We start from the raw sequence: 25,285 nt of genomic DNA, 5'->3' as shown, positions 1-25,285 counted from the left end.
ACACACGCACACACAGAGACACACACACACACACACACACACACACACACACACACACGCACCTATTTTGGAGACTTGACATTTGAATTCTGCATGAATGGCAGGGAATATATTCAACTGATACATTTTTGGTCATTAAAAACACTTTTGTCGATTCAAATATTTTACTATTTTTTCAGAATTATCAGTGAAAAATAATATTGATTAAAGGCATAAAAACTGGGCACGTAAAATAAAGGCACGAAAACTGGAAACACAAAAACGTGTCGAAAAACCCTCGAGTTCTGCCACATGGTGACGTCAGAGAAGCTGAGTCTGAAAAAAACGCACACCGTACGTGAGGTGCAAGTGAACTGATGGGTGATTTATGGTTCTGCGTTACACCGACGCATAGGGTACGCGGCGACGCACACCGTACGGTGTGCGTCGCCGCGTACCCTACGCCGTAGGCTCTGCGTCGACTTAACGCAGACCCATAATTCAGGCTAGATGGGTGACTTCATGTAGCACCGGCTTCCACACACACACAAACACACACACTCACGCAGGGAGAGAGAGAGAGAGAGGGAGAGTGAAAGAGAGGGAGAGCTTCCGTGGCAGCCTGTTGGAGAAAATGATCCATCCCTGAACGAGGCGGGAGGGTCATCTGAATTCCTCCGACCGGGAGATGCGCGCTGTTCTCCGGAGGACTTTACAAGCCGCGCGTCGCATCACCATCACTGCATAGACCAACCCGCTCACATCCACACCCGGGACCGGTGGCGGCGGGACGTTTCCCCCCCTCAAATCCCCCTCACATCCCGAGTGTGAGCTCCTCATGAATGAGTCCCCCGCTAATTCAAGGTGAGTAGTCTCATCCTTTCCCCGTCAGCCGCTGCACGCAGCGTGGAGAGCATCCCGGTGGCGTGAAAGTTGCCTTTACGCACCTTGGAAAGAGGAAAAACGTGGAGGGACACCGTGCACTTTTCTCGATTTATCATTTTTCGCGTGCAAATGATCTAATATGTACTAGTCACTCGTGAAAACCAGCAGATGTGGGGCTGATGCTCCAAACAGGGAGGGACTGTAAATGCATCAGCTTCAGCCAAATTCACAGATCAGCAGAGGTCAGATGGAAATGATTATGATTACTGTACTTGAAACTAAAATTAATTGCTCTTGCTTTTTAGGGATTTTTTTTTCCCCCTGAAAAAAGCTTCTGGATTATCATGGGCAATAATGTGTCAGATCCCTGGTAATCAGGAGGAAACGGGGGTGTGAAATATTTAGGCTGGAGATGTATTAAGATAAGATATCCTTTATTTTCTCCCTCAGTGGGGAAACTTATTTTGTTGTCAGCAGTACATTTAGCACACACATGTAGGGGAGGGGTAAAAGGACTGAAAAGTCAGAAATAAAAAAAATATATAAAGAATACAAAAAGATACGTATAAAATATGTATAAACACAGGATATGAACAGTATATACAGTTAAGAAACAGTGCAGAAAAGCAGGTGGAGTGTTGTGAGGTAGATTGGCAGATTGACAGATATTGCACATCTTATATTATTGCACATGTGATATTATTGCACATATTATTGTCCACTGGCTACTGAGAGCAGGCCTGGTTGTACAGTCCGATGGCAGCGGGGAGGAAGGACCTGCGATGCCTCTCGGTGTTGCATCGTGGGTGACGAAGCCGGTCACTGATGGAGCTCTCCAGGGCTCTGACAGTCTCATGAAGGGGGTGGGGGTGGGGTATTCATCCGTCCCCTGCTTCCCTACCTGCGTAGCCCTGGCAGCCGGGGCAGAGCAGAAGCCACTGGGATGCTGATAAGCTCGGACTGGAGCGGAGATGCAGCCTGAGTCAGGAACAGAGCTGAGAGCCGTGCCAACCCCGACAACGCTTTTGACCAAGTGCATCTTTGTTCCAGCCCCCAGTCTCCCTGTGTTTGCGAGGTGGTAGAGGAGCAAGGAGGGGTAGTTGTTGGATCCCCAGCTCTTTAACTCTCACCCCTCTTGCAAAACCAGAGGAACCCTTCTTCTTCTTTCTGGTCTGGCTTATCGGGCTGGCCAGTTGGTCTCTCTTTTATTCTCCTGGTCCCTCCAGAGTGGGAAAAGCTTCTCATGGAGCAAGAGAAATAGAGGGAGAGATTGGCTTCACTCTTGGCGTGCTCATGCCTGTCATGTGCTTCAGCATTTTATCAGCTGCCTTTTAATTTTAGGATTTAAAACGAATCTCCTTATTCATTCCCCCCCCGACTGCTGCATTGATAACACTGAATGAAACTCATGTTTGTTCTGTGATGATTATTTTTCATCTCTGAAGTGAAGCTGCAAGTCAGCTGAGGACAATTGTTAATTCTTAACTTTATCCTAACATGTTAGTTATACATCATTTTTTACTAGGCTTATGAGACTTTCTTTTGAGATTTGTGCTTTTGTAGCAGCAGCTTCAGGACTTTTTTAATTTTCTTTTCTGAAAGCAGTCCTTCAAAACCTGCACATTCTGTGGCATTGATAGGAAATGCTGTAATTTCAACAACATTTCTGTAGAGGTTATACAATGTAATAAACAAGCAAATGTTGCTGTTGCAGTATCAACACAAATCAAATCAGATAAAGTCAAAATCTTTTGACAAACCCTTGGAAAGTTTAGATATGATGCAGAAAAGGAGAGGTGTGGTTGAAATCTTAAGAGAAAGCAGGAATACCTTGATTTATTGAGTTCATTGCCAAACATCCACCGAACTTAAGTATCTGGAAACAGCTCAGAAACAGGGTGCACAGACGCTCCTTCACAGTAACAAGTCTAGATTTACATCATCTGCTGTTAACAGTTACTCCTTTAGTCTTATTGCTTTGTCCGCAGAATCTTTGTGCCTTTTCATTAGCTCAAAATATTGTTTAATTTACACCAACATGTTATGATATTGTGTTAATATTCATCAACTTCGATTCATCTTCTGTAAAAATTACCTCCTGCTGAAGTGACCTTCGCTCTTACGTAGTGTCATAGTTCCTTTGTCTGTAACGCTGCAAACCCCGACCGTTTAGCGCGCTGAAGAAATTCAGGTGAAACTGTGCTATTGTGAAGTCGTGCGACCCTGGAGGCGATGCTGGACCAGTGTAGGTGAAGTAATTTAGAGCATCTGTCTCTGTCATTTTCACCCACGAGCAAGGAGTTAAGTGTTATCTTAGACCTCCACAGAGATTAATGAGCTGCTGTAAGTTCGAGGGGATAGAAAAAGAAAAATTCGACAAAAAAGGAAGGAGGGATGCGCTGCTGCTATACCGCAAAAAAAAAAACTAAATAAAGGAAGAAAAAACAGCTCTTGATGTCAATGACCGGTCCGATTTGTGACATTGATTTTGCGGTAATCTGAATATCAGCGATTGAAATGTGGGTCGGCGGCGGAGGCGACGAACAGTCACTGCAATAACGCATCAGGCGAATTAGTGTATGTAACACAATTACACGGTGTGTGAGTGCACAGCGGCTCACTGCTACCACCCATGGCCGGAGACCCCCCCCCCGCCAACGCGCCCCACCTCCAACCTTTCCTCCTTTCACCCACCGCTACCCCCGCTGCCCGTAGAGACACTGATTAAACACGACTGTTCAGATGCTACCGCCTGAGGAAGGGGAAGAAGTCGAGACCCCTGTGTTATGGGGGTGTTAGTGTTTGCACATGTGTGCCCTTGTACAAATCTGCCTGTTACACGCGTGCACACGACATGCTACTGAATATACAGCAGCGGGAAGACATAAAAAGAGAGGTGAGCGAGTGGACCAGAATAGACCGGAGGAGAGAAACCAGTAATATGCAGCTGACACCGACGGGAGACACAATTAGTGAAAAAATAGACCAAACGAGAACGGATAATCGGCCACTGCCGAAATGATGTTGTTCTAACTCTTTTTTTCTTCACTCATCCCCCCCCTTTCAGCGTTCACGCTTCTGCTTGTTTCGGCGTGCAATCTGGGCCTGGAGGAAGTAGATACGCAGGTGGAGGAGAGGAACCTTGCCTGAGTAGAGAGGGGAGTAAGAGGTGGCCATAGCTGAGCACAGGGAGCGAGAAAGACTAATACAAAGCTGGGAGAAGGAAAGGACAGCGAGGGAAGGAAAGGGGGTGACAAAGAGAGACGGAGAGAAGTAAGAGGGGAGGAGAGGCACAAGTGGAAAGTGTGCAGCTCACCTGCCAGATGGTAGCTTTGGCAGCACCCAGCATGCAGAGATGGAGGTCTTACAATATGGTACATTGCCTCCAGATTGTCACTCTGTTGTTGATACAAACAGTGCAATAACTTCGCTGATGTGTTAGTTTTTCATGAATTTCTTTGGCACCGGCGGAAGCAGATGGCATATGGTAGTGAGAAAAGCTGACGAAGTTGAGGATGTCATTTTTTTTTCCTCCCTTCGGAAAATCTATTGACTCATTATTTTTGAGCTGGAAGAGGACTTCATTGGCGTTACAGAGAAATATTGTAAGAACTCCTCCGTTTATGAGAGCCGTTCGGCTGTACCCTGCAGACTCCGCTCACCTTGAAAGTTTCAACTGCTACTAATTGAAGTTATAGAAATCTGGGCGTACCGCTAGCGAACTAAGGGTGCTTTCACACCTGTGGCCCGTTTGTTTGTTCCGTTTCAGGGGCTGAATCCATACAGTTGTTCCGTTTCTCGTTTGTGGAATTTGTGTTCACATGGCAAACGTCTGTACCGTTTCAAAGCTGATAACAAATTCCATGCGCTAACCAGCTGCTCTCTGATTGGTCAAATGAACGCGGAAGGAGTTTCCTCTTCCGCGCCCCGGGAAAAACAACATGCCCCTTTCAGCGCAGCGCAGACCACAGCTGTTGGCTTTGGCTGATTTACGGTTCCGCGTTACACCAACGCAGAGCCTACGGCGTAAAGTACGGCGTAGGCTCTGCGTCGATTTAACGCAGAACCGTAAATCAGGCTTATGCGCTCGGCGCAGAGCGGAGCCCGGCAGCGGACGAGAGGCCGCCTGCCGCAGCCGGGTTTGCGCTGCTGTTCAATTCGGCAGGCTGCGCAAACCCTGCCGAATTGAACATTGTTTAATTTCATACAATGTTTAATTTGTGCCGTGCTGGGACGACATCTCGGCACGTCCAATAGGAGAGAAAGTGGTGGAGGCTGCACCGACTCTTCTTGCGCCGCGGTCGCACATACACATGAATGGAGTTGTATCGGTTGCTGTGTGGATTATGTTCTCACTACAAATAAAAAAAATTAACCGTTTCAGGTCTCGAATGGAATCGGGCCGAGACCACCTCTCCTAGGTGATCTCGCATCGCTTGTTTTGTACCGTTTCAGAGCGCGATTGCTATGTTCACATATACCAAACGTTCCGACCTTTAGGGGGAAACGTTCCCTGTTCTGGTACAACTGCTTGAAACGGTACAGGTGTGAAAGCACCCTTAAATTTGCTTTGGAGGTACCTACTGTACATCCTTGTAGATGTGGGTCTGATCTATCAGGCTACTTTAAGTTTGACAGAAGTTTGAATCTAGCTGATGTTTAAGGTAAAGCGGGGAGCCCAGGCTTCAGCGTGCGTGAATACGGCTCGTATCTTTAACACTAAAGCTGCGACGGTTTGGCTTCTTCTGCTGCTCAGATTTTTATATTACGTCAAAATTGCTACGGACAAACCTGCAGTACTAAAGTCCTGTTTAACTAGAGTCACTTCCTATTTAAATTGGTATTGGATACTTTAATGACGTTTCACACAACACATCACATGAAGAGGGACTGAAAACAGCAGACTCGGAACGTCCAAAAGAAGTATGAAATATGTTCATTTTGACACAAACTTAAAAACAACAAAAAACATGAAAATGCGTCATGAAAAATATTAAAAAGTTGGCATTAATCGAGTAAACAAGAGAAACAAGTCCGAGGTAAATTATTGATTAAACTTGTCATATTTGATTGACTCAGCTGTTAAAGTGTAACTCTCAATCAAGACCTTACCCATAACCAAAGCCACAAAAACATGTGGGATTATAGTTTAAACTGCTACTTTCTTTTGTTTTTTTTTTTAGAACTTGAAACATTTTTGTCTTGTTTAGTGCATTTTGTAGAGGTCTATAGATTGATGCTAGTTTATTTTTCAAAGCTTTTGTTAGTCCGAGCCGCCAGGAGGCAGGAACGCGGGCAGAGAGAGGGATGACACCAGCAGGGGGTCATGGCCTGGATTTGAACCCGGGACTTTGAATCTTTGTGCTTTGGACGCCCCAAAACACTTGATTTTCATGCTCCCCTCTTTATTTGAGAATTTCTACTTTCCATTCTGCAAATTCTGCTTTAACTGTTTCATTGACGAAATTGATGAAACTGTTTCACCGTTTCATCAAAAAAATTTTAAAAAAGAGACATTTATAAAGTGTATAAAGGCAAATTAAACTTAAAAAAAAACAACTTTTTAATAATCACTGATATTCTTGAATTGTTTAAAAAGGCAAAATCAAAGTCACAGTCCAAGTATTGTTACTTATAGGACCCTTTTGCAGTTGATTATAGCTTCCAAGCTCTGCTTTATGTTTTACTTTATGAGTCGAACACAAAAAGACTGGCGGCACAGAAGATGCTGTTCCGTCTGCTCAGAAACAGGAGACACCAGAGGAAGCTACTCAGTGACTTAAAGGAAGTCATATAATGAAAAGAATAGAATTTTATTTGCTCGAGAAGATATATTTGATTCTCTTAAGAGACTACTAAATCAAAAAGTCCTAGCACTTTGCTAGGGGCTGCCTCCGTCTGATAATATGACATTCAGCGAGTCGGTGAGATTTGCAGGATAGACTGACATCACATCCAGATCAGAGCGGAATTATCTGGCTTCCCTTTCTTTATCTCCCTCCAACTTCACATCACTGCATTTGATGCACCTCAGAAGTGGGCGGTCGAGCGCTGGTTTGAAAAAAGAGGCGCATCCTGCAGGAGAGGGGAGTGGCTTGGTGTGGAGTGGCTGACTCCTCCCCCTAAAATCCATCTGCAACGAACAAGGCTGAAAAGGACCAGAGCATGTCGCAGACTTTTCATAAATAACTCAGGAAAACTGTGTCAAGTTCTGAAAAAAAGGGCAGAATATATCTTCCATTAGTGCGCCTGGAGTTAAAAATGAAAGATGAATAGTGGTTACACCTTTACATGACATGATGCAGGTCAAGTTGTTTTTCTCTCTCAATACCTTTGCCAGAGAATATTTGGGGCACCGTCTGAATGCATTAACCGTGTGACTGCCCTGTGGGAGCATCTGCAACCTGGTCCTCATCAGGTTACATGTACCAGAAGCAGAAAACCTAGACTACGTCTGAAACTGCTGCATAGTGGGAGCCCTTGGCAGACACAAGCCAACTGGGACTTTGCTTAATAGACTTGAAAAATTCAATTTTAACTGGAAGTGAGAGAAAAAAAATTGTTGATTGTGTTTTTGCTGCATGAGTTTTTTATTGTTCTGTTTTGTGCCTGGAGGATCTTGTATGAAAAACAAGTCCATGCACTTTCCAGTAAACTTTTATTTGAGTGAAATTTAACAGTATTTCTGACCCAGTAGGGTACTTTACACCTCCCCAGGCTATTTATGTGGGTGTGTGTGTGTGTGTATGTATGTATATATATATATATATATATATATATATATATATATATATATATATTTTAACTTTTCAAAACTTCACTGTTTCCTAAGTCATTTATTTTTATATGTATATATATATATATATATATATATATATATATATATATATATATATATATATATATATATATATATATATATAAAAATAAATGACTTAGGAAACAGTGAAGTTTTGAAAAGTTAAAATCAGACTCAGACTAACCGTCACCAACCATGGAGACAAACTGAGATAATCTGGGCAGATGTTTATATTTGTTCAGTTTGGGCGACTGGCCACCAAAAACCTTATTTACTCTATGGATTAAATGTGAAATGGGTTTTGGAACTACAGATCCGACGACGTTAAAGTTACAGTTTTGGAAAAGTGTGACATCCAGCATCTCTCCTCCTCCTTGTTCAACTCTTTTCTTTCACTCTCCGTCGATCACTGTCTCCTCCCGCTCATAGTGATTTGTCAGCAGTTGAGGTAGCAGCTGTTCCTTTTGCATTGTAATTTCTTTGATCGTAATTATTCGTGCCAGCTACTCCCAACCTTGGCGCGTTCTGCCCCACAAGGCCATATGGGCAAAGAGAGAGGAAGTGAAGAAAACATACCGGCTTCTTGGGGAAAAGTTCTTTGATTTTTGTGTGCAGTGGCGTGAAAATTATGGACATATGAGTTTCACGGCTTCACATGGATGCCCTGTTTTTCTGTTTTTGATAGATATATATATATTGTTTATTAAAACACTTGCTAGGATCTTGTATCAGTCTAATGTAATGTATTTCTTTCCATCACATCCCCGTGATTTATGCATGCAAAAGCAATATGGCCTTGTGTATCTGTAAGTGAATCAGTCTAAGGAAGTAAAGCCTTGCTGTACAGAGACAAAACACAGACAAGAAAAGAGCGAGACAGAAAAAGGGCAGAAGACAATAAACAGCCATTCTGGAGGATGAATACCAAGCTGGGAGTTACTGAGCAAAATCAAACTGCTTACAGCGAGTGAGCTTTTCTGTATTTGTCTCAAGGCTATTGAGTAGTCTTACATTTATATCCCTCACATGCTTTTTTTCCCCTCCTTCAATTACAATGTCCAGTCATTACAACAAACCCTGACGGGGCTCCCCAGTTTAATCCATCCTCCTCTTCTTGCAACTGAAAAGCACAAAGGAGGAAGGGAACTGGACAGAGAACTGAGCGCACGTGTTGTCTAGCTCCAACGGAAACCCAGCTTGCTCTGTCTTCTTCTGCAATCACTGAATTATGGAAGACCCTCTATTGCACTTGAACTGCATGGGTTTTCATCACAGCGCTGGAGGTCACTCTGACTTTCCCCTCTACACTCATCATATATGCAATGCTAAGGCTCCGGCAGTTGGGATGAGCCAGTTTGAGGTCACCATTAACCAGGAAAAGGCCCACGATAAAATTTATGGACGAGAAAGCGGAAGAGAAGGAAGGGAGGAGACAAGCGTGAGCATAGTAACTGTAAATCCAACAGTAGCAGCAATGCCCTTCATCTGGTGCTCCTGCTCTTAATGGTAATTTCATATATAGCAAAGTATCTGCATGTTTAATGCATGGCCCCGAGATAATGGTGTGGATTGCAGCGCTGCAGGCTGCTAGCAGTGTTGTGGTGATGTGTTGGAATTGGTCCCCTATGTCGCATTTACCTCCGTCCAGGTTCCCTGCTGCATCCTGCAGTTAATATAAGGCTGAGCGTGTTGCAGTGACATAGTGCTTTTTTACTGTTCCCTGCAGACATCCCCCCACTACTCTACCATCAAGATTAGTGGCTGGCTAGAGAGCCCTAAAGCCTGCAATATCTGCGCCGACCAATAAACTAAACAACAAGCGTGGAGAAAAGGCAGTTATGGGTCATGTTTACTGACATAAAATAATGCCGGGGCACACGGTCGGGCCAGAAGAGCGGCTCACAAAAGCAAATGAGTTCACGACAACTGTCTGGCGCAGAATCCCAATGTATCGGCATCGTTAATCTGAACACTGGTTGTAAGATTATTTTTTTTTGACTCTGTCAGAGACATGTCTGGAGGGGAAAGCGAGGCTGTTTGAATTTACATTGTACAACAAAATGATGATCATTTACTTCAGGCTGGCTGTCATAAAATCCCACTCTGTGGCATCAAAGTGAACATATCCTCTGGGTGTCTGCACTGTAGGTATCCATGCTGCACATTACGCCTTCTGAGGCCTCAGTCTGTGTTTCTGTGATGGGAATTATGAAGGCGGAGCGCATCGCCCTGGGCCTTCACTCCACGAGGCAGCCGTGGATGAAACACGATGGACTGATCAGGAAAGAAAGTGCTGTTTTTTTTTCCCTAATAATCCCCACCGGTCCCTTGTGATTCAATATGACATTCATTTAAAAGTCATCATTAATAAAGACAGCATATTCATGTCCCAATTCCTCGACTCATCACTGTAGGTACGAGTGATAGCCCCTGGCTCTGGCTTGCTGGCTCCCTCCTCTCTTCTGTCTACCACATTTGACCTACTTCTGTCTCCACAACAGTGTAAACAGATCTACTAATTGCCTTCATTTATTCATTTGGAAGTCAAGTTCTGTTGCGACTGGCGCCCTCCCAGCCCATTCATGTGTAACGTATTTCAACACTGGTCCCTTCCCCCCGCTGACTCGCCTACCACAGACAAAAGTATCCCATGTGAGTTTACGGACTATAAATGCAAGCATTGTTCAGAAATACTGCAGCATAACTGTTTTTTATTTTTATTATGGTCTTCAAATATAAAAGGCTATCAAGACGAAAACTTTCTAAACTTCTCCTAGTGGCAGTGCCTCCACAGAACTACATGCACAAAAGCCCTGTATGTTTCTGCACAGCCCGATTCTAATCACCAGGACAGAAGCTGTTATGACTATTGTAGTTCAGAAATCTTTCCACCCCCATGGATTTATACTGCTATTGCCTTTTGTGCAGTGTAATAAATCTAGATCATAAAAACAACACAAAAAAAAATAAATGTTTTTATCACCTCTGATGCCACTCACAACGAGTCCTATTGTTGACTAAGTGTGAGGGAAGAGATCTATCTTCTGACCTTTACAAAGATCGTGGCACAGTCTGTCGGCGCTGTTCTCAATCTCACACAAATCTATGCTCCAAAACACAAACAAAACAAACCTCAACTCTGTGTTGGTCAAATGCAGACAATCTCATTTTAAAGTTTGGTTCTGTTGATCACTTGGGATTGAACACAAGCTTTATAAACACGTCTGATATCAACTCACTCACCTGCACTGCAACAGATATGACAAATATGTATATACATGCTATTATTTCAATTTGCAGGCACTGATGTCTGCACTACCAATTTAAACTGTTCCTTACTGTATATACATATGCACACATGTATAAACATATACATACATACATACATGACTGTCTCAGAAAATTAGAATATTGTGATAAAGTTCTTTATTTTCTGTAATGCAATTTAAAAAAACAAAAATGTCATACATTCTGGATTCATTACAAATCAACTGAAATATTGCAAGCCTTTTATTATTTTAATATTGCTGATTATGGCTTGCAGTTTAAGATTAAGATTCCCAGAATATTCACATTTTTTGAGATAGGATATATGAGTTTTCTTAAGCTGTAAGCCATGATCAGCAATATTAAAATAATAAAAGGCTTGCAATATTTCAGTTGATTTGTAATGAACCCAGAATGTATGACATTTTTGCATTACAGAAAATAAAGGACTTTATCACAACATACATATATACAGAGTATATGAGGGGGAAACAAATCAAATGCGATCAGATACTCTGAATGAACTTTGCCATAAAAAAGTGCAAACAAAATAAAGGTCGCAGCATTTACAGTACATTCATCTCTGAAGGCAGACGGCGTAAATAAGTACGGTAATAAGTAAGCACCCATCCTGTCCCATGAATCATGGCGAGCATGTTGGCGCGGAAGGCGTGACGGCATTTGAGCACGACTAAAGTTAAATCTAAGGGATGGATTTGGTTCTACAAATCTGGATCCAGGCCAAAGGGTGATGTGGAGAAGAAGGGGCTGGCTTCTCTCCCCTTCTGCATTGTGATCGGTGCCCGCTGAAAGCCCGCAGCCCCAGAGGCTTCGGCAAACCATGTTCCCGTGTGTGAGTGTGAATGAGTCACGTCTGGGCCGGAGCGTGTCTGAGAGTGGTGAGGCGGAGAATTCAGCAGGGAGGACTGAGCGGGGCGAAGAGCTGTCTCTGTAATTCGGGGTAAACACTGAGCAGCATGACTGCATGCCTTAGACGTGACCAAAGCTGGCAGAACAGAAATGGATGAAATGATGAGGCTGCTGCTTCCCCGCATGTCTGGCCAGCTCATGCTCATGTTCTCGGCCCTGTTTTGTTACACATCTGAGGATTTGAGAAGGAGATTCTCAACACTAAATTAACCTCTGGGTGGCACTGCTGGTGGCTGCTATTTAAGGTCATCCCACACTCAATCCTCGCTCTGCAAATATCATTCGGTCTGCTATTTTCTGTTGGGCCTCAAGAGTGCAGTCTTAATTATTTTTGAAGAAAGGACATCGCTTGAGGCCTGGATAAGTTCATATTACAAACAAGACCAAAGGTTTTGACCTGGGACTTTGTTGTATCCTTTAAACAAGAAACAAACATCTAAATGACATGATTCTGTTAGACAATCTAGAGCAGACATAGTCCAGACACTAAAGACAAAAACCTAAAGACATTTTCTTCTTTATTGGTGGCTACAGAATAAGCACCAAGGTCTAGGTCAGATGTTTATGATCAAAACAGTCCTTTTCCAGGCAACTATTTCCATTTTATTATATAAAACGCCTCAGAAAGCAGAACAAATATTTGGAGAAAGGTTTGCACGCCAGAAGGCAAAGGTGTCTCATGACCATCAGTTCTTCTTGCTCTACTACAGACCAGCACATGAATCGAGTAAATAATTTAGATTTTATCTTAAAAGGAGGTCATGAAAATGGATGAATGTCACTACTATCCCTGTAAGCGCTCTGAAAAAATGAGAAAAAAAGCTAAACCAGTTAAGGGATTCATGGTTTGAGTAATTTTCTGCAGGACTTTGCTTAACAATGATTTACCCAAAACAGATGTTTTGTTAATATTAAAGCCAGCCCTTTCTGCCAAATCCCAACCTTTAGAGAGCTAATTAGAGCTGTTTGGTAAATGCACTGCTGGTTAACATGTGGCTAACTTAGCTGCTGTAACACAATAATACTTCCTAAAGAACAGCAGCTCGGTTTTAACCCACAGCTGCGCTCCAAGTTGAACATGATTTCAATGTTGCACCAGTCGTGGGTGCAGCTGAAGTATGAAACGGTAACAACATTAACTCTAGACAGTCAATGCAGTCCACATGAAACTATTTGATTTCATATCAGGCACAAAACTAATGTTTATTTACTGTGATATATAAGGGGCATCTATTGGATCTTGTCATTATTGAAATGTTTAAAAGTGAGCTGATTTCATCGCTTAGTCTGGATTCTGCTTGAATGAACAATATTGACATGCATTGACACTTTAAAGAGGTAATGTGTATGATTGTAGGTTCAACTATCCCAAAATAACTTAGAAACAGCATGAGAGTCAAAAGAAATAAGTCATATCACAAAAATGATGACTTTGTACTTGGCTGGCGAGATGTCTACCGAGTAAGCGTGGTAAGTGATGAGCTTTGGTCCGTCCAGTCTCGTAATATCAGTTTCTGCAATGGGCGGTTCTGAGCAACACAGTGGTGTACTTTAGCCATGTAGGTATCTCCCCAAATGTACCATTTTAGGATAGGTAAACAGACACAGCAAGGCTGGCTGAAGCTCTTGGGTCGAGAACTTTGCCACCAACGCAAACCGCCGCGTTACTGGGAAAATATCTCATTTTGAAACAAAACAAGACGCTGATAAAAACAGGGCTAAAACCTCAGTTAATACTGGCAGTGCTTTATTATATATTTATAAATAGGTATATAAGCACGAGGCTAAAATTAACACCACCAAAAGCTACAAAAGTGTCTGTTTGGGCACTGTGTAATGATCCTGGTGAATAACTGCTGCTCTTTAAATAGTAACTAAATTACTATGTAGGGTGAGATAGCCTACATGTCTCCTTGTGTTTAATAAATGACTTAAACTTTTTTTTAAAGTTATCTGTATCTACCTCTAGAGGTAGATGTGACATTTTTGGAGGACACAGCAAGCTAACCTTGAGCTGGTTAACCATGGGTTTAACCTTCAGCCAACAACAGTTCTTTGGAGTTCACACCATTTTCTTTAATCATATATGGCCCTTTTCCACTAGTACCACCTCAGCTCGCTTCTACCCGCCATGCCCCCGTCTTGCGCTTTTCCACTACGGGCCAAGGCGGGCCGAGCCGCGCCAAGCAGATACTTTTTCTGTAACCATTCTGCCGAGGTTCTAATGGCCCTTTTGCACTTGTCCCGCCTCAGCTCGGTTCTACCCGCGACGGCCCCGTCTTGCGCTTTTGCACTAGGGGCTGAGACGGGTAGAGCCGCTCCAAGCCGATAGTTTTTCTGTAACCATTCTGGCGAGGTTCTATCGGGGCTGAGCCGGGACTATTTCTGACGTCACCACCCTCCGCGCCACTGATTGGTCGGGGGGCGGGGCCGTCAGACGTTTGAATCAGGAAGCGGGAGTCAGCGCGAGCGCGACTCGCGGCGATTTTATTATAAAGCGCAAAACGTCGATGTTCATAAACCTGGTGGCTGAGGAGAGAATTAAAAAAGGGATGTAGACGGGCTGTTTTACTCTCAGCCGCTCGCGGCTCCACCTGATTTCTGATCAGCGCCGACATGAACAAAGCGGTTGCGCAATCCAGTACGTCACCACAGCTTCACCCCAACCCGCCCACTTCTCACCTGGCTGTGGAAAAACAAACGGGGACAAAACGGGTAGAGGCATGACGAGCCGAGTCGGGCTGAGTAAGTACTAGTGGAAAAGCGCCAATAGTTAAAAAAAAAAAAAGATTTTATGACACTAGTGCTTTATTGAAAGTAAGTGGACAGGAAATGAGTGTAGAGAGAGAGGGGAAGACACGCCGGGACCTGAACCTGCTCTGCCAGCACAAGGGCTGTAAATAGCACCGGCTCAGGCCACTGAGCAACCACAGCCTTTATATACAAGTTTAATCCTGGATTTAATTCTAAATTTTAGCGAAACTTTTAGTTGCTGTGTTCAGAAACCAAAGATAGTTACAGAAGAGAGCAGAGCTTTTTAGTTTTATTTCTCTGCATAGTTGGTCTAAGAGGGTGGTGTTACCGTCTTAACTCAACCCTCTCTCCTGGGAGGTGAGCCGTATCCACCATATGGCTCTGACGTGACAGTACCCACTATTAGGGATGGGCGATATTTTTCCGTTCACGATATACCGTCAAAAAAATTCCCCACGGTAAGAATTTGTCATCTCGCGGTAAAAACGATAAATTCCTGTTGATGACGTTTTTGTGTAAAGCTGATTTATGGTTCTGCGTTAAATTGACGCACAATGTACGTGAAGGAAGGAAGGAAGGAAGGAAGGAAGGAAGGAAGGAAGGAAGGAAGGAAGGAAGGAAGGAAGGAAGGAAGGAAGGAAGGAAGGAAGGAAGGAAGGAAATGAGCCAGAAAGAAAGAAAGATATGAGCCTGAAAGAAAGAAAGAAAGAAAGAAAGAAAGATATGAGCCAGAAAGAAAGAAAGAAAGAAAGATATGAGCCTGAAAGAAAGAAATGAGCCTGAAAGAAAGAAAGAAAGAAAGAAAGAAATGAGCCTGAAAGAAAGAAAGAAAGAAAGAAAGAAAGAAAGAAAGAAAGAAAGAAAGAAAGAAAGAAAGAAAGAAAGAAAGAAAGAAAGAAAGAAAGAAAGAAAGAAAGAAAGAAAGAAAAATTCCCATTGATGGTGTTAATTCAATTTAATTGGTGTAGTTTAGTAGCATTTAGTTTTCTTTTAGAGCAGTGTTTTGGGGGCTCCAGACTGAATGTGGTGATAGATTTATAGTTAAAAAAGGGGAGTTGAATTGGTATTTTTTTTTATCGTCATTTTAATCGTTATCGGGATAAATGCCAGAAATTATCGTGATAAATTTTTTAGTCCATACCGCCCGTCCCTACCCACTATATATCTGAATTTCTTTGTTCAATGACAGATTGTAAAGGTTTTAGGGCCCCGACAAAGTGAAGGTGATATTAAAGTTTTTGAGTCGGTAGTCACTTCAGACATCATGTGCTCCCCCCCTCCCAAAATACAATCCCCTTTCGCCAAAAAAATAACAGAAAAAGAAATTCAAATTTACATTCAGCAATACAGTCTGACGGATATTTTTCTTCGGTGGCCAATTACTGGTGGAGCTGCTCACACTGAGCCTGCCAAATTGAGCAGAGTAGGTCGAGACACTGGAGTGACTTGTTCCCCTTTGTGAGCGCAGTGGGGACAGATGGACAGGAGGTGCTTGAGCGTAGCTGGAGACGGCCCAACCGGCTCCCTATCAGTCCTGGCTGCAGCTCAACTCATCCGGACATCCTGTTAGTCAGCCGATAGAGAGCACCCAGCGCATCGTGGCCCCACCCCGCATTAGGATCTGACATGGCTGTCTTCATTTAACCTTTACTTACACCGGGAAGTCTCGCTGAGAAAAACGCTGTTTATGTCGGCGCCAGCCAAGAACGGACAGTTGCTTTTTGAGGTGAAGACTTCTGTGGGTTTGGCAGGAAATTTAGACGCTTTTTAAGTCAGACGGGTTGTTTGAAAGGAAATGCTAAAAGAGTGTGAAACTGCTTCTGTTGTAATGGAGACAACAAAGGGCACAAACAACCTTTGAAACCAGTTTGGGGAAGCTTCTCGAGGCTCAAGACCTTGATGTGGCTGTATTGTTTTCTTTAAACAGCTGAACTAAACATCTGTCTGCATTTTTAGGTAAAAAACCTGTTTTTCTTTGTTAAAAAAACACATTCACAAACACATCAAAAACTACGACGGAGTATTAGGGCCAAACCAAGACAAAAAAAAAAGGAAATTACGAGAATAAAGTCGTAACATTACGAGAATAAAGTCGTAATATTACGAGAATAAAGTCGTAACATTACGAGAATAAAGTCGTAACATTACGAGAATAAAGTCGTAATAGAATAAAGTCGTAACATTACGAGAATAAAGTCGTAAAATTACGAGAATAAAGTCGTAATATTACGAGAATAAAGTCGTAATAGAATAAAGTAACATTACGAGAATAAAGTCGTAACATTACGAGATTAAAGTCGTAATTTATGAGAATAAAGTGGTAATATTATGAAAATATCATTTATGAGAAATCTTAACAGGAAGAGCAGTCTTCTCCCTGTGTTAAAATTAGGAATATTGAGCATCTTGTGAAGTTATATTTATATATTTATAATATATTTAATATTACGACTTTATTCTCGTAATATTACGACTTTATTCTCAAAATATTACGACTTTATTCTCAAAATATTACGACTTTATTCTCATATTATTATGACTTTATTCTCGTAATTTCCTTTTTTTTGTCTTGGTTTGGCCCTAATACTCCGTCGTAAAAAACACCATCATCAACGTTGATAAAAGTAACGTTGAAGAAAAGGAAAGATGCTAATAACAGTAATCCATTAAACATCCCACTGTCATCCATCCTTCCATCATAAATTTGATAGACGCGGCTTTATATCCACACAAAATATGCTAATGAAATTAAACAAGGAAGTGTGAGAGTTGATTCTGTCTGGCTCCGAATCTCTAATGACTGACTCCCTGCCATCCCTGGAAAAAGCCTGATTAATGTAGGAATACGCCGCAGTGGAGAGTGATTAATTCCTCCTGGACTCAACCATTTAAATGAACAAGGCAGATGGGACAAGGGAAAACAGGGAGCCCAAAGTATGGCTGCATAATTAATACATTTGGATCATTTAATTGGCCACACTAACAGAAGAATCCACAGCTACTTTGTAAAAGATAACTATCCAGCCTACCACTTGAACAAAGCGTTGACACAAAGAAGCAAATATAATGAACCTCCCTTGTCGAACAGGGGCCATCTTTCAGGTTAGTGAACATGGGGAGACTGACACGTATGATTGGTTGTTTCTTTGATTGTTTCACTAAACAGACATGCAGAACAAAGAAAGCCTGTTGTTTTTTATTTAAAAGGTTATGTTTCTCTTTTTTTTCCAGAATGAGGAGATCACCTAAGGAGATCATACTTCAGCTCATCTTTTTTTTGGCGTAATCTTGCTCCTGGCTGACACGCGCTCCCATTTGTCTGAGCTCTGTATTCGTCTGGAGCCCTGTTGGGATGGGGATGCACTCTTACAAAGGACGGACTTATTGCAGCCTCGCTAAAGGTCACTGCCCTCTAAAGGCCGTGTCATGGCCCCTGGTCCTGTGGCTATTGACTCTAATCACTGTGAATCAAAAGATGACTTTTGGACAGACTATGAACACTTTCCAGTCGGAGAGGAGGGAGTGGCTGCTGAACCACCTGACAGTGCATCAGTCCACCGGGGCTCTATACGTGGGAGCTGTCAACCGAATCTACAAGTTGTCTGCTAATCTCACCCTCCTGGTGTCTCACGATACGGGGCCGGAGTATGACAACAAGGCGTGTTATCCCCCATTGATTGTTCAGCCCTGTTCTGAGCCTCTGGTCTCCACTGACAATGTTAACAAACTGTTGCTCATCGACTACTCCAACAACCGGCTGCTGGCCTGTGGCAGTCTCTATCAGGGCGTCTGCAAGCTCATGAGGCTGAACGACTTGTTCATCCTTGTGGAGCCCACGCATAAGAAAGAGCACTATCTCTCCAGTGACAACCAGACTGGGACGATGTACGGGGTGGTCGTCCCCTCTCAGGGCCAGGATGCCACCTTGTACATCGGTACAGCTGTCGGCGGCAAACAGGATTACTTTCCAACTATCTCTAGCCGCAAGTTACCTCGTGACCCAGAATCCTCTGCGATGCTGGACTACGAGCTTCACACAGACTTTGTTTCATCCCTCATAAAAATCCCCTCGGACACACTGGCTCTCGTCCCGCACTTTGACATCTACTACATCTACGGCTTCTCCAGCGGGGGCTTCGTCTACTTCATGACGGTCCAGCCGGATACCCCGGAGAACGGGATGCCTGCAGGTGGGACGCCCGGCGACCTTTTTTACACATCTCGCATCATCCGCCTCTGCAAAGGTGACAAGAAGTTCCACTCGTACGTGTCCCTGCCCATGGGCTGCGTGCACAGAGGAGAAGAATACCGTCTGCTGCAGGCGGCCTACCTGTCCAAGGCTGGCAGGGTGCTGGCTAAGTCGCTCAACATCAGCGCTCAGGAGGACGTGCTGTTCGCCGTGTTCTCCAAGGGACAGAAGCAGTATCACGACCCTCCGGATCACTCCGCCCTCTGCGTCTTCACCATCCGAGACATAAACACACGAATTAAGGAGCGGCTGCAGTCCTGCTATCAAGGAGAAGGAAACCTGGAGCTGCACTGGCTGCTGGGAAAGGATGTGCAGTGCACCAAGGCGGTAAGTGGACAGAAATCAGATGCAGTCACCGCATAACAGAGCTATACAGTAATAAGAATGAAGAAAACACCCCGTTAAAGTTCTTGATGATGGAGACATGAGAGGAAAATCTAAAAATCTGCTCCATAAGATACATTAAAAGACACATTGTACGATACGCTGCCATTATTAATTTAAATTAAAATAAACAAAAATTCCATGACTCAGTATCTTGTAGAATCATCTTATCAGCGATAAATTGAAGTAATCATATCTTGAACAAAAAGGAGGCAAGAGAACACACCAATGGACTTTTTATCAAAGCAGGATTAATTAAACTTAAAGATATTATTGAGTTACAGACTTTATTGGTTATGTTCAAGGCAAAAAGCAGAATATTGCCTGAAAATATACAACGTTTTTTTGTGTTTAGTTCAGAAGATAAGAACCATAGGAGGAAATTTGATTTTAAACATCGGTTTGCACGCACCACTTTAAAACAAATGTGTATTTCAGTATGTGGTGTAAAATTATGGAACTCCTTAACAACTGATTTCACTGATAACAGTTCAAGAAATTGTATAAAGACCACACAATTAGACAATATGAATTTAACGGGTAAAATATATTTTGTTGTTTTTGTTTTTATATTGTTGGTGAGTTATTGTGTATGTTTTCTTATTTTTTTGTTTTGTTTTTTCATTATTTCTTTTTTTTTGGTATTATATAAGTAGTGATTGTTGAACAGACGGACATACCATCTTCATATGAATTGTTTTATTTTTTTTGAGAAAGGGGCTTGGTATATAAGGCTTTCTTCTTCTTGCCCCTTTTCCATCATGGAATGGAACATATGTGAACTATTTCCATGATATGGAATAAATAAAAATGAAATGAAAATGAAAAAAAACAAAGCTATCACACCCCCACATCACTGTGGCAGTTTTGTCCCCCTTTGACAGACTCTCTGAAACACCTTGATTCCTTTACTCCCTTCTGTTAAACATTTTGACCTCCTGAATGATGCAGTTCCGCTCAGGGTGTAGTAACAGAACAGATGGCCTCATGTTTAACTGTAGAATACTTGCTCGACTGTTGGTGTAAGGTGTTCTTACTGAAATGCCGTGTGCATATTTTCACCAAACATGCTGCTGTGCATGATGGCCGCTCGTCTCCACTATTGTTTCTTTTTCTGAAGGACAGTTTTATGCTGCTGCCATCAAACTGCCAAAAGCAATGCTGGCATTTTATTCATTCTGGCAACCTTGCCAAACAAACCATACTATTAATTAAATGTCAGCCATACTAGTGCAGTCTTTTTCAGATCATAAGATGCTAAGCCTTACATGGTCCCTGAGCCTTACATGGTCCGACACGATGCAAAAATTGCTGGATGATGCACTCATGGAAAGTATGGTAACCATTGTGATTAATGTCTCCCTTATAATCGTTTACTTTGCAGAGTGAGACTCCAGATTGTTCGTAAATGGTCTTAGATCCCTCCCCACACGTAAGGACTTCAACAATTGCTTTTTGAGGCTCATTTGTTGATGTCTTTCCTGAATGGCATTGTGTTAACACACCTGAGGACTCCAGACCATTGAAGTTTCAAAAAGTCTGCCGTTATAGAAGTGCTCACGCTTGCAGATGATCAGTTAACCAGTTGCATGCAGTGATACGCTTATATTGGCCCTAAAATAAAGTTTTTCCACAGGCTGCTTTTCATTTTGACGTAGTATCTCTTAATTAATAGTACAGTTCAATTAGTTATGTGTTGTTGTTTGTCTGGAGTTGTATTTATCTAATCTAAGACCCGTTAGGGACCATATACATTTTTATTATATTGTGATGAGTAAAGCCTTAGATTTAGGAGAGGGTCTACTTTTTTCCACATGACTGTGTTTAGGCTAATTTATGGATCCTCCATGCTGCTGAGGAACGATATCCAGTATCTGATAGGCAGGAATCCTGTGCTATGCTGAAGAAACCATTCAAATCTCAGGATCTTATTATAGGAGAAAAGCTGGAGGACATTAATTCCACAATGCTAATCAGAGGAGTTTTGTATGGAGCTTTGATTTCATTCAGAGGTTTGGGCACCGACTCCCACCTCCTCCTCCTCCCCTTTCACTCCTTCTCTTCCACTATCTTGTCGCTGTCAGCAGTACTTGAACTCTCTAGGGCCTGTTCTTGTTCTTGAGAAAAGGTCTTTTTGTAAATGTCCAAGTCTGAGACTTTGTGAAAGCTTTAATTGTGCATAATGAGACACTCCTATGGAAATAAGTAGAAAGCAAACCGTGAAAACAATGATATCCATCACACAAATTGCTCTTGTGATTCCCGAGTCGGGCTTTGATTCTACCGTATAAATAAGACGTAATGTTATTCTTAAAAGCAACTGAGATGCTGATGATAGGAAGACATCAAAATGGGATATTCAACTATGACTGTGCAGTCAATCAAAAGGTTTTATCTATAAAGCCCTTTTGACTTCTCATGATTGGTCTCTGATGCAGGGATGTCATATGGTTATGTGTTTCTTTTGACTCGTGACTAAATAGCTTACGGTATGTAAGATCAACAGAAAAGGGGGTCTAAAGATTCTGATTCTGAAGTCCTGATTAACACTGACAACTAATTAAAAATCATAATAGTTTTATTCTGCTGCTTTAGTAACACTTTAAAAAAAAGATCATTTTACAATCTGCAAACAAAGTTGTAAAAGAAATGAGCCAGTAGAAGATGAGCGAGGATATTATTAGCTCAATCTAACAAGTCTAGCTCATTTTAAGATCTTGAAAATATATTCACAACTGGAAATGTTTGGATTGGAGAAAATAAAGTCTTAAGTGGAGCATTTAAATATTCAGATTTGTGTTATTTTCTTTTCATTTACAAGGACGGAGGACAGGGGGAAAAGAGTCGAGTGGGGTGATGATGAGCTTCCACCACTTGATCACATTTAGTAAAGCTCATGCACATCACTTGATGAAAGAAGCGTAGTAAGGGTTAATAACTGCACATGAAGCAAGTGATGGAAAATACCAAATTAAAATCCCTTAAAAGGTGGCTTTGTATGCTAAGTGACAGGCAATTAGTGAAGGCTGGAGGTGCATGTTAGTAGATCCAGTAGGACTTCTAAGCATGCGGCTCTCTTTGATGCTTAATCAGAACCTGACATCTCTTATGCTGTGAGTTTGTGTGATGTCAGATCAAGCTATTGAAAAATCACAGAAATGGGCGCAAAATACACAGCGTTCCTCATGTTTGCCATTAACAATTAAGTCTGCTACATAAATTTGCCTGCTCCGAGGCCTGTTGAGAAGCCCAGAAGCTCAAACCCTTTTGATGTAACATTTTTATACCAGAAATCTGTGCACTTAATGCTTGTTAGGCTTACTGAAAGTCAGCGTACATTCTCATCATATATTTGCATGTGTCTACAGTGATCTCAGTCAGTGATCTGCAGTGGTCTCACTTGTACTCTTTACTCTGATTGCCTCCAACTCCCTGCTTATATTACTCATCCTCAGTTCTCCTGCTTTGCACTTTCCCGGCTCTTCTTTCCCCCCCACCTCCTATTCTGGTTTCTTGCTCGAATTCTCTTAAAAACGAATCTATCTTTTTTGAATGCCGTCTCCTTCTCATCCTGCCTCTCGTCCCACAGCCTGTCCCCATCGACGACCACTTCTGCGGCCTGGATATAAACCAACCGCTGGGAGGTTCCCAGCTGGTGTCGGGCCGGACAGTGTTCACCGAGAGCAGAGACAGGCTGACCTCCGTCTCTTGTTACACCTACAACGGACACAGTGTGGTCTTTCTGGGCACCAGGAGTGGACGGCTGAAGAAGGTGAGGGCAGCATTACGCTAGCAGACACTGACAAATGAGAGGCTTCGAGCTTCTTTTCCACACGGATCATTTGGACATTTGCATTTTTCATTCCCAAGAGATTAAATCAGATATTCGATGTATCATTTCCTCTGCAAAAACAAAAATGATTTCTCAAAGCTGATGTTGGTGTGGTGTATTGGTATCCTTACTGTCGCGTTTTAGGTTTTAATTTCCAATGCATAGTGTAGCTTTGGTTTCACACCTTTGAATCACCACCTGCTTCTTCAATTTGTGCGATTAAACCGGGTTTGATGTTGTTCTCACTAACAGCCATGTCTTTGTCTCAGTGAAACAATCAAGTAATCACAGCGTATACGAAATTAAAAGAACTCAGAAACAGAAATTTGGCAACAAGTGAGAAAAAGTTCTTGAGCTTCCAAGGACTTTTCCAAAGTTGAACATTGAAATAACTCTGGAACCAACACTTTACAATGAACTTAATGAAATGGAACAAAGCAGTTAGTCATTGTGCGTACGTTACAAAATGCAAAGGTTTGGGCACTTCGATGTGAATTGTTAAGCATGTGATTATCAAACCCTCTGCGGTCGCCACAGTCTTTTATGTGAAATTACTTTTTATTTGGAGTTGTAGTGGTTTCAGAATCCAATTAATGTTGTGGAGAAAAGTGGGGGTCTGGGGTGAACCGTTGGACTGTAACAGGATCGACCTCTTCCACGTTCCGTTCAGCTGTTGTGTCCAAAGAACAAGATGATGAAAAAGAGGAAAAGGAAAAAAGGAAGAGCACACTGCCTTCCTTCCCCTGCCTACAGCATACCTAGTTGGCACCTATTCAACAGCACCCCACATGCCGCAGTTATTTGGGGCTCCCATGACAGCGACATCTTTCGGTCCCATCGATTTTCCTGAAAACCCGTGTTGCAGGGCCGTTCCTGATAATGGAAACACAGACTACTGAGGCCCCATAGAACTAGCCTGAAACCTCAACAACCCACCTGGTTAACAACCGCGTAGACACTTTTTCCCTTTCTCCTACAGCAGGGGTCAGCAACCTAAAATGTTGAAAGAGCCACATTGGACCAAAAACACAAAAAACAAATAGGTCTGGAGCCGCAAAAAATGAGTCTTGTATGTACAAGCCTTAGAATGAAGGAAACACATGCTGCATGTATCTATATTAGTTAGAACTCAGTCCTCGGCTGCAAATGTAGCTAATGTCTTTCCACGTGACTCTTTTTGTTATTGGACAACTCACTACAGAGCAAACATTCAGGCAACGAATGCAAATGATTCACTCCAAGAAACGTTGAATCCTCTACGGAAGAGTATTAGGGCCATGCAGGAAAAAATATTTGAGAGGGGAAGATTTTGTTTTATGTGCACTTCGAGAAAAAAGTTGAAATGTTGAGAAAAAAGGCAAAATTTCGACTTTTTTCTTGAAATTGTATTTCAACATTAATATCGACATTTCAACTTTTTTCTCGACATTTTGACTTTTTTCTCGACATTTTGACTTTTTTCTCAAAATTATATTTCAACATTAATCTCAAAATTTCTACTTTTTTCTCGACATTTAAACTTTTTTCTCGAAGTGCACAATAAAAAAAAATCTTCCCCTCTCAAATATCTTTTCTCCTGCATGAACCTGATACTCTTCAGCATTGGAAAACGTTCAGAATGTTTGTGTCATGTTTGTCCAACAGGAACCATTTGATGAAAACAAAAATATATTTCCCTCCCCTATCTATTTCCATTTTCAAACATTTTTTGAAAAAGCTCCAGGAGCCACTAGGGCGGCGCTAAAGAGCCGCATGCGGCTCTAGAGCAGCGGGTTGCTGACCCCTGTCCTACAGTATATTCAAAGCTTTAAAATGCTTTTGTAGCCAACTACGGCTCTTTTAATTCTTGTTTTGCTGGATTATTGTGCATCCCTCCCAGAGCAGAGATTATTCACCTCTTTTGTTTGAGGTCAGTCTGCTGGGCCTTGGTGGTTTTTCAGTGATCATGTTATCGGGGCGACTGTGATGTTCATTGTGGATTTTACGGTATCTTTTAGAAAATAGGCCTGTTTTAAAAGACGTGCTGTTTTTTTTCTCACATTTACTTATACACAGTGCGAGGTTTGCTGTCAGTATTTGCTGGTATTTAATTAACTGTCGTATTCCTCGAGCACTTTTTCCACTGTTAAGCTGGCAGGAACACAAACCCATATACTACAGCTTCTCATAACATCATCCTCCTTTGGGAATGTCAATTATTTTAATT

General features: G+C 42.3%; 1 protein-coding gene across 1 annotated transcript in view; it reads left to right on the top strand.

The window, feature by feature from the left end:
* Positions 1-615: 615 nt before the first annotated feature.
* LOC133448415 (plexin-A2-like) overlaps positions 616-25,285 on the top strand; it is a 104,397-nt gene continuing 79,727 nt past the window's right edge. Inside the window, exons 1-3 of the mRNA XM_061726918.1 lie at positions 616-843; positions 17,846-19,190; positions 22,837-23,019. Of these exons, the coding sequence (XP_061582902.1) occupies positions 17,967-19,190; positions 22,837-23,019 (1,407 nt within the window). The 5' untranslated portion in view covers positions 616-843; positions 17,846-17,966. The remainder of the gene's footprint in view (positions 844-17,845; positions 19,191-22,836; positions 23,020-25,285) is intronic.

This window comes from Cololabis saira, chromosome 8, assembly GCF_033807715.1.
Source record: "Cololabis saira isolate AMF1-May2022 chromosome 8, fColSai1.1, whole genome shotgun sequence".
Classification (NCBI taxonomy): Eukaryota; Metazoa; Chordata; class Actinopteri; order Beloniformes; family Belonidae; genus Cololabis; species Cololabis saira.
The sequence above is the reverse complement of the archived record's forward strand: the minus strand, read 5'-3'. Positions and strand labels throughout refer to the sequence as shown.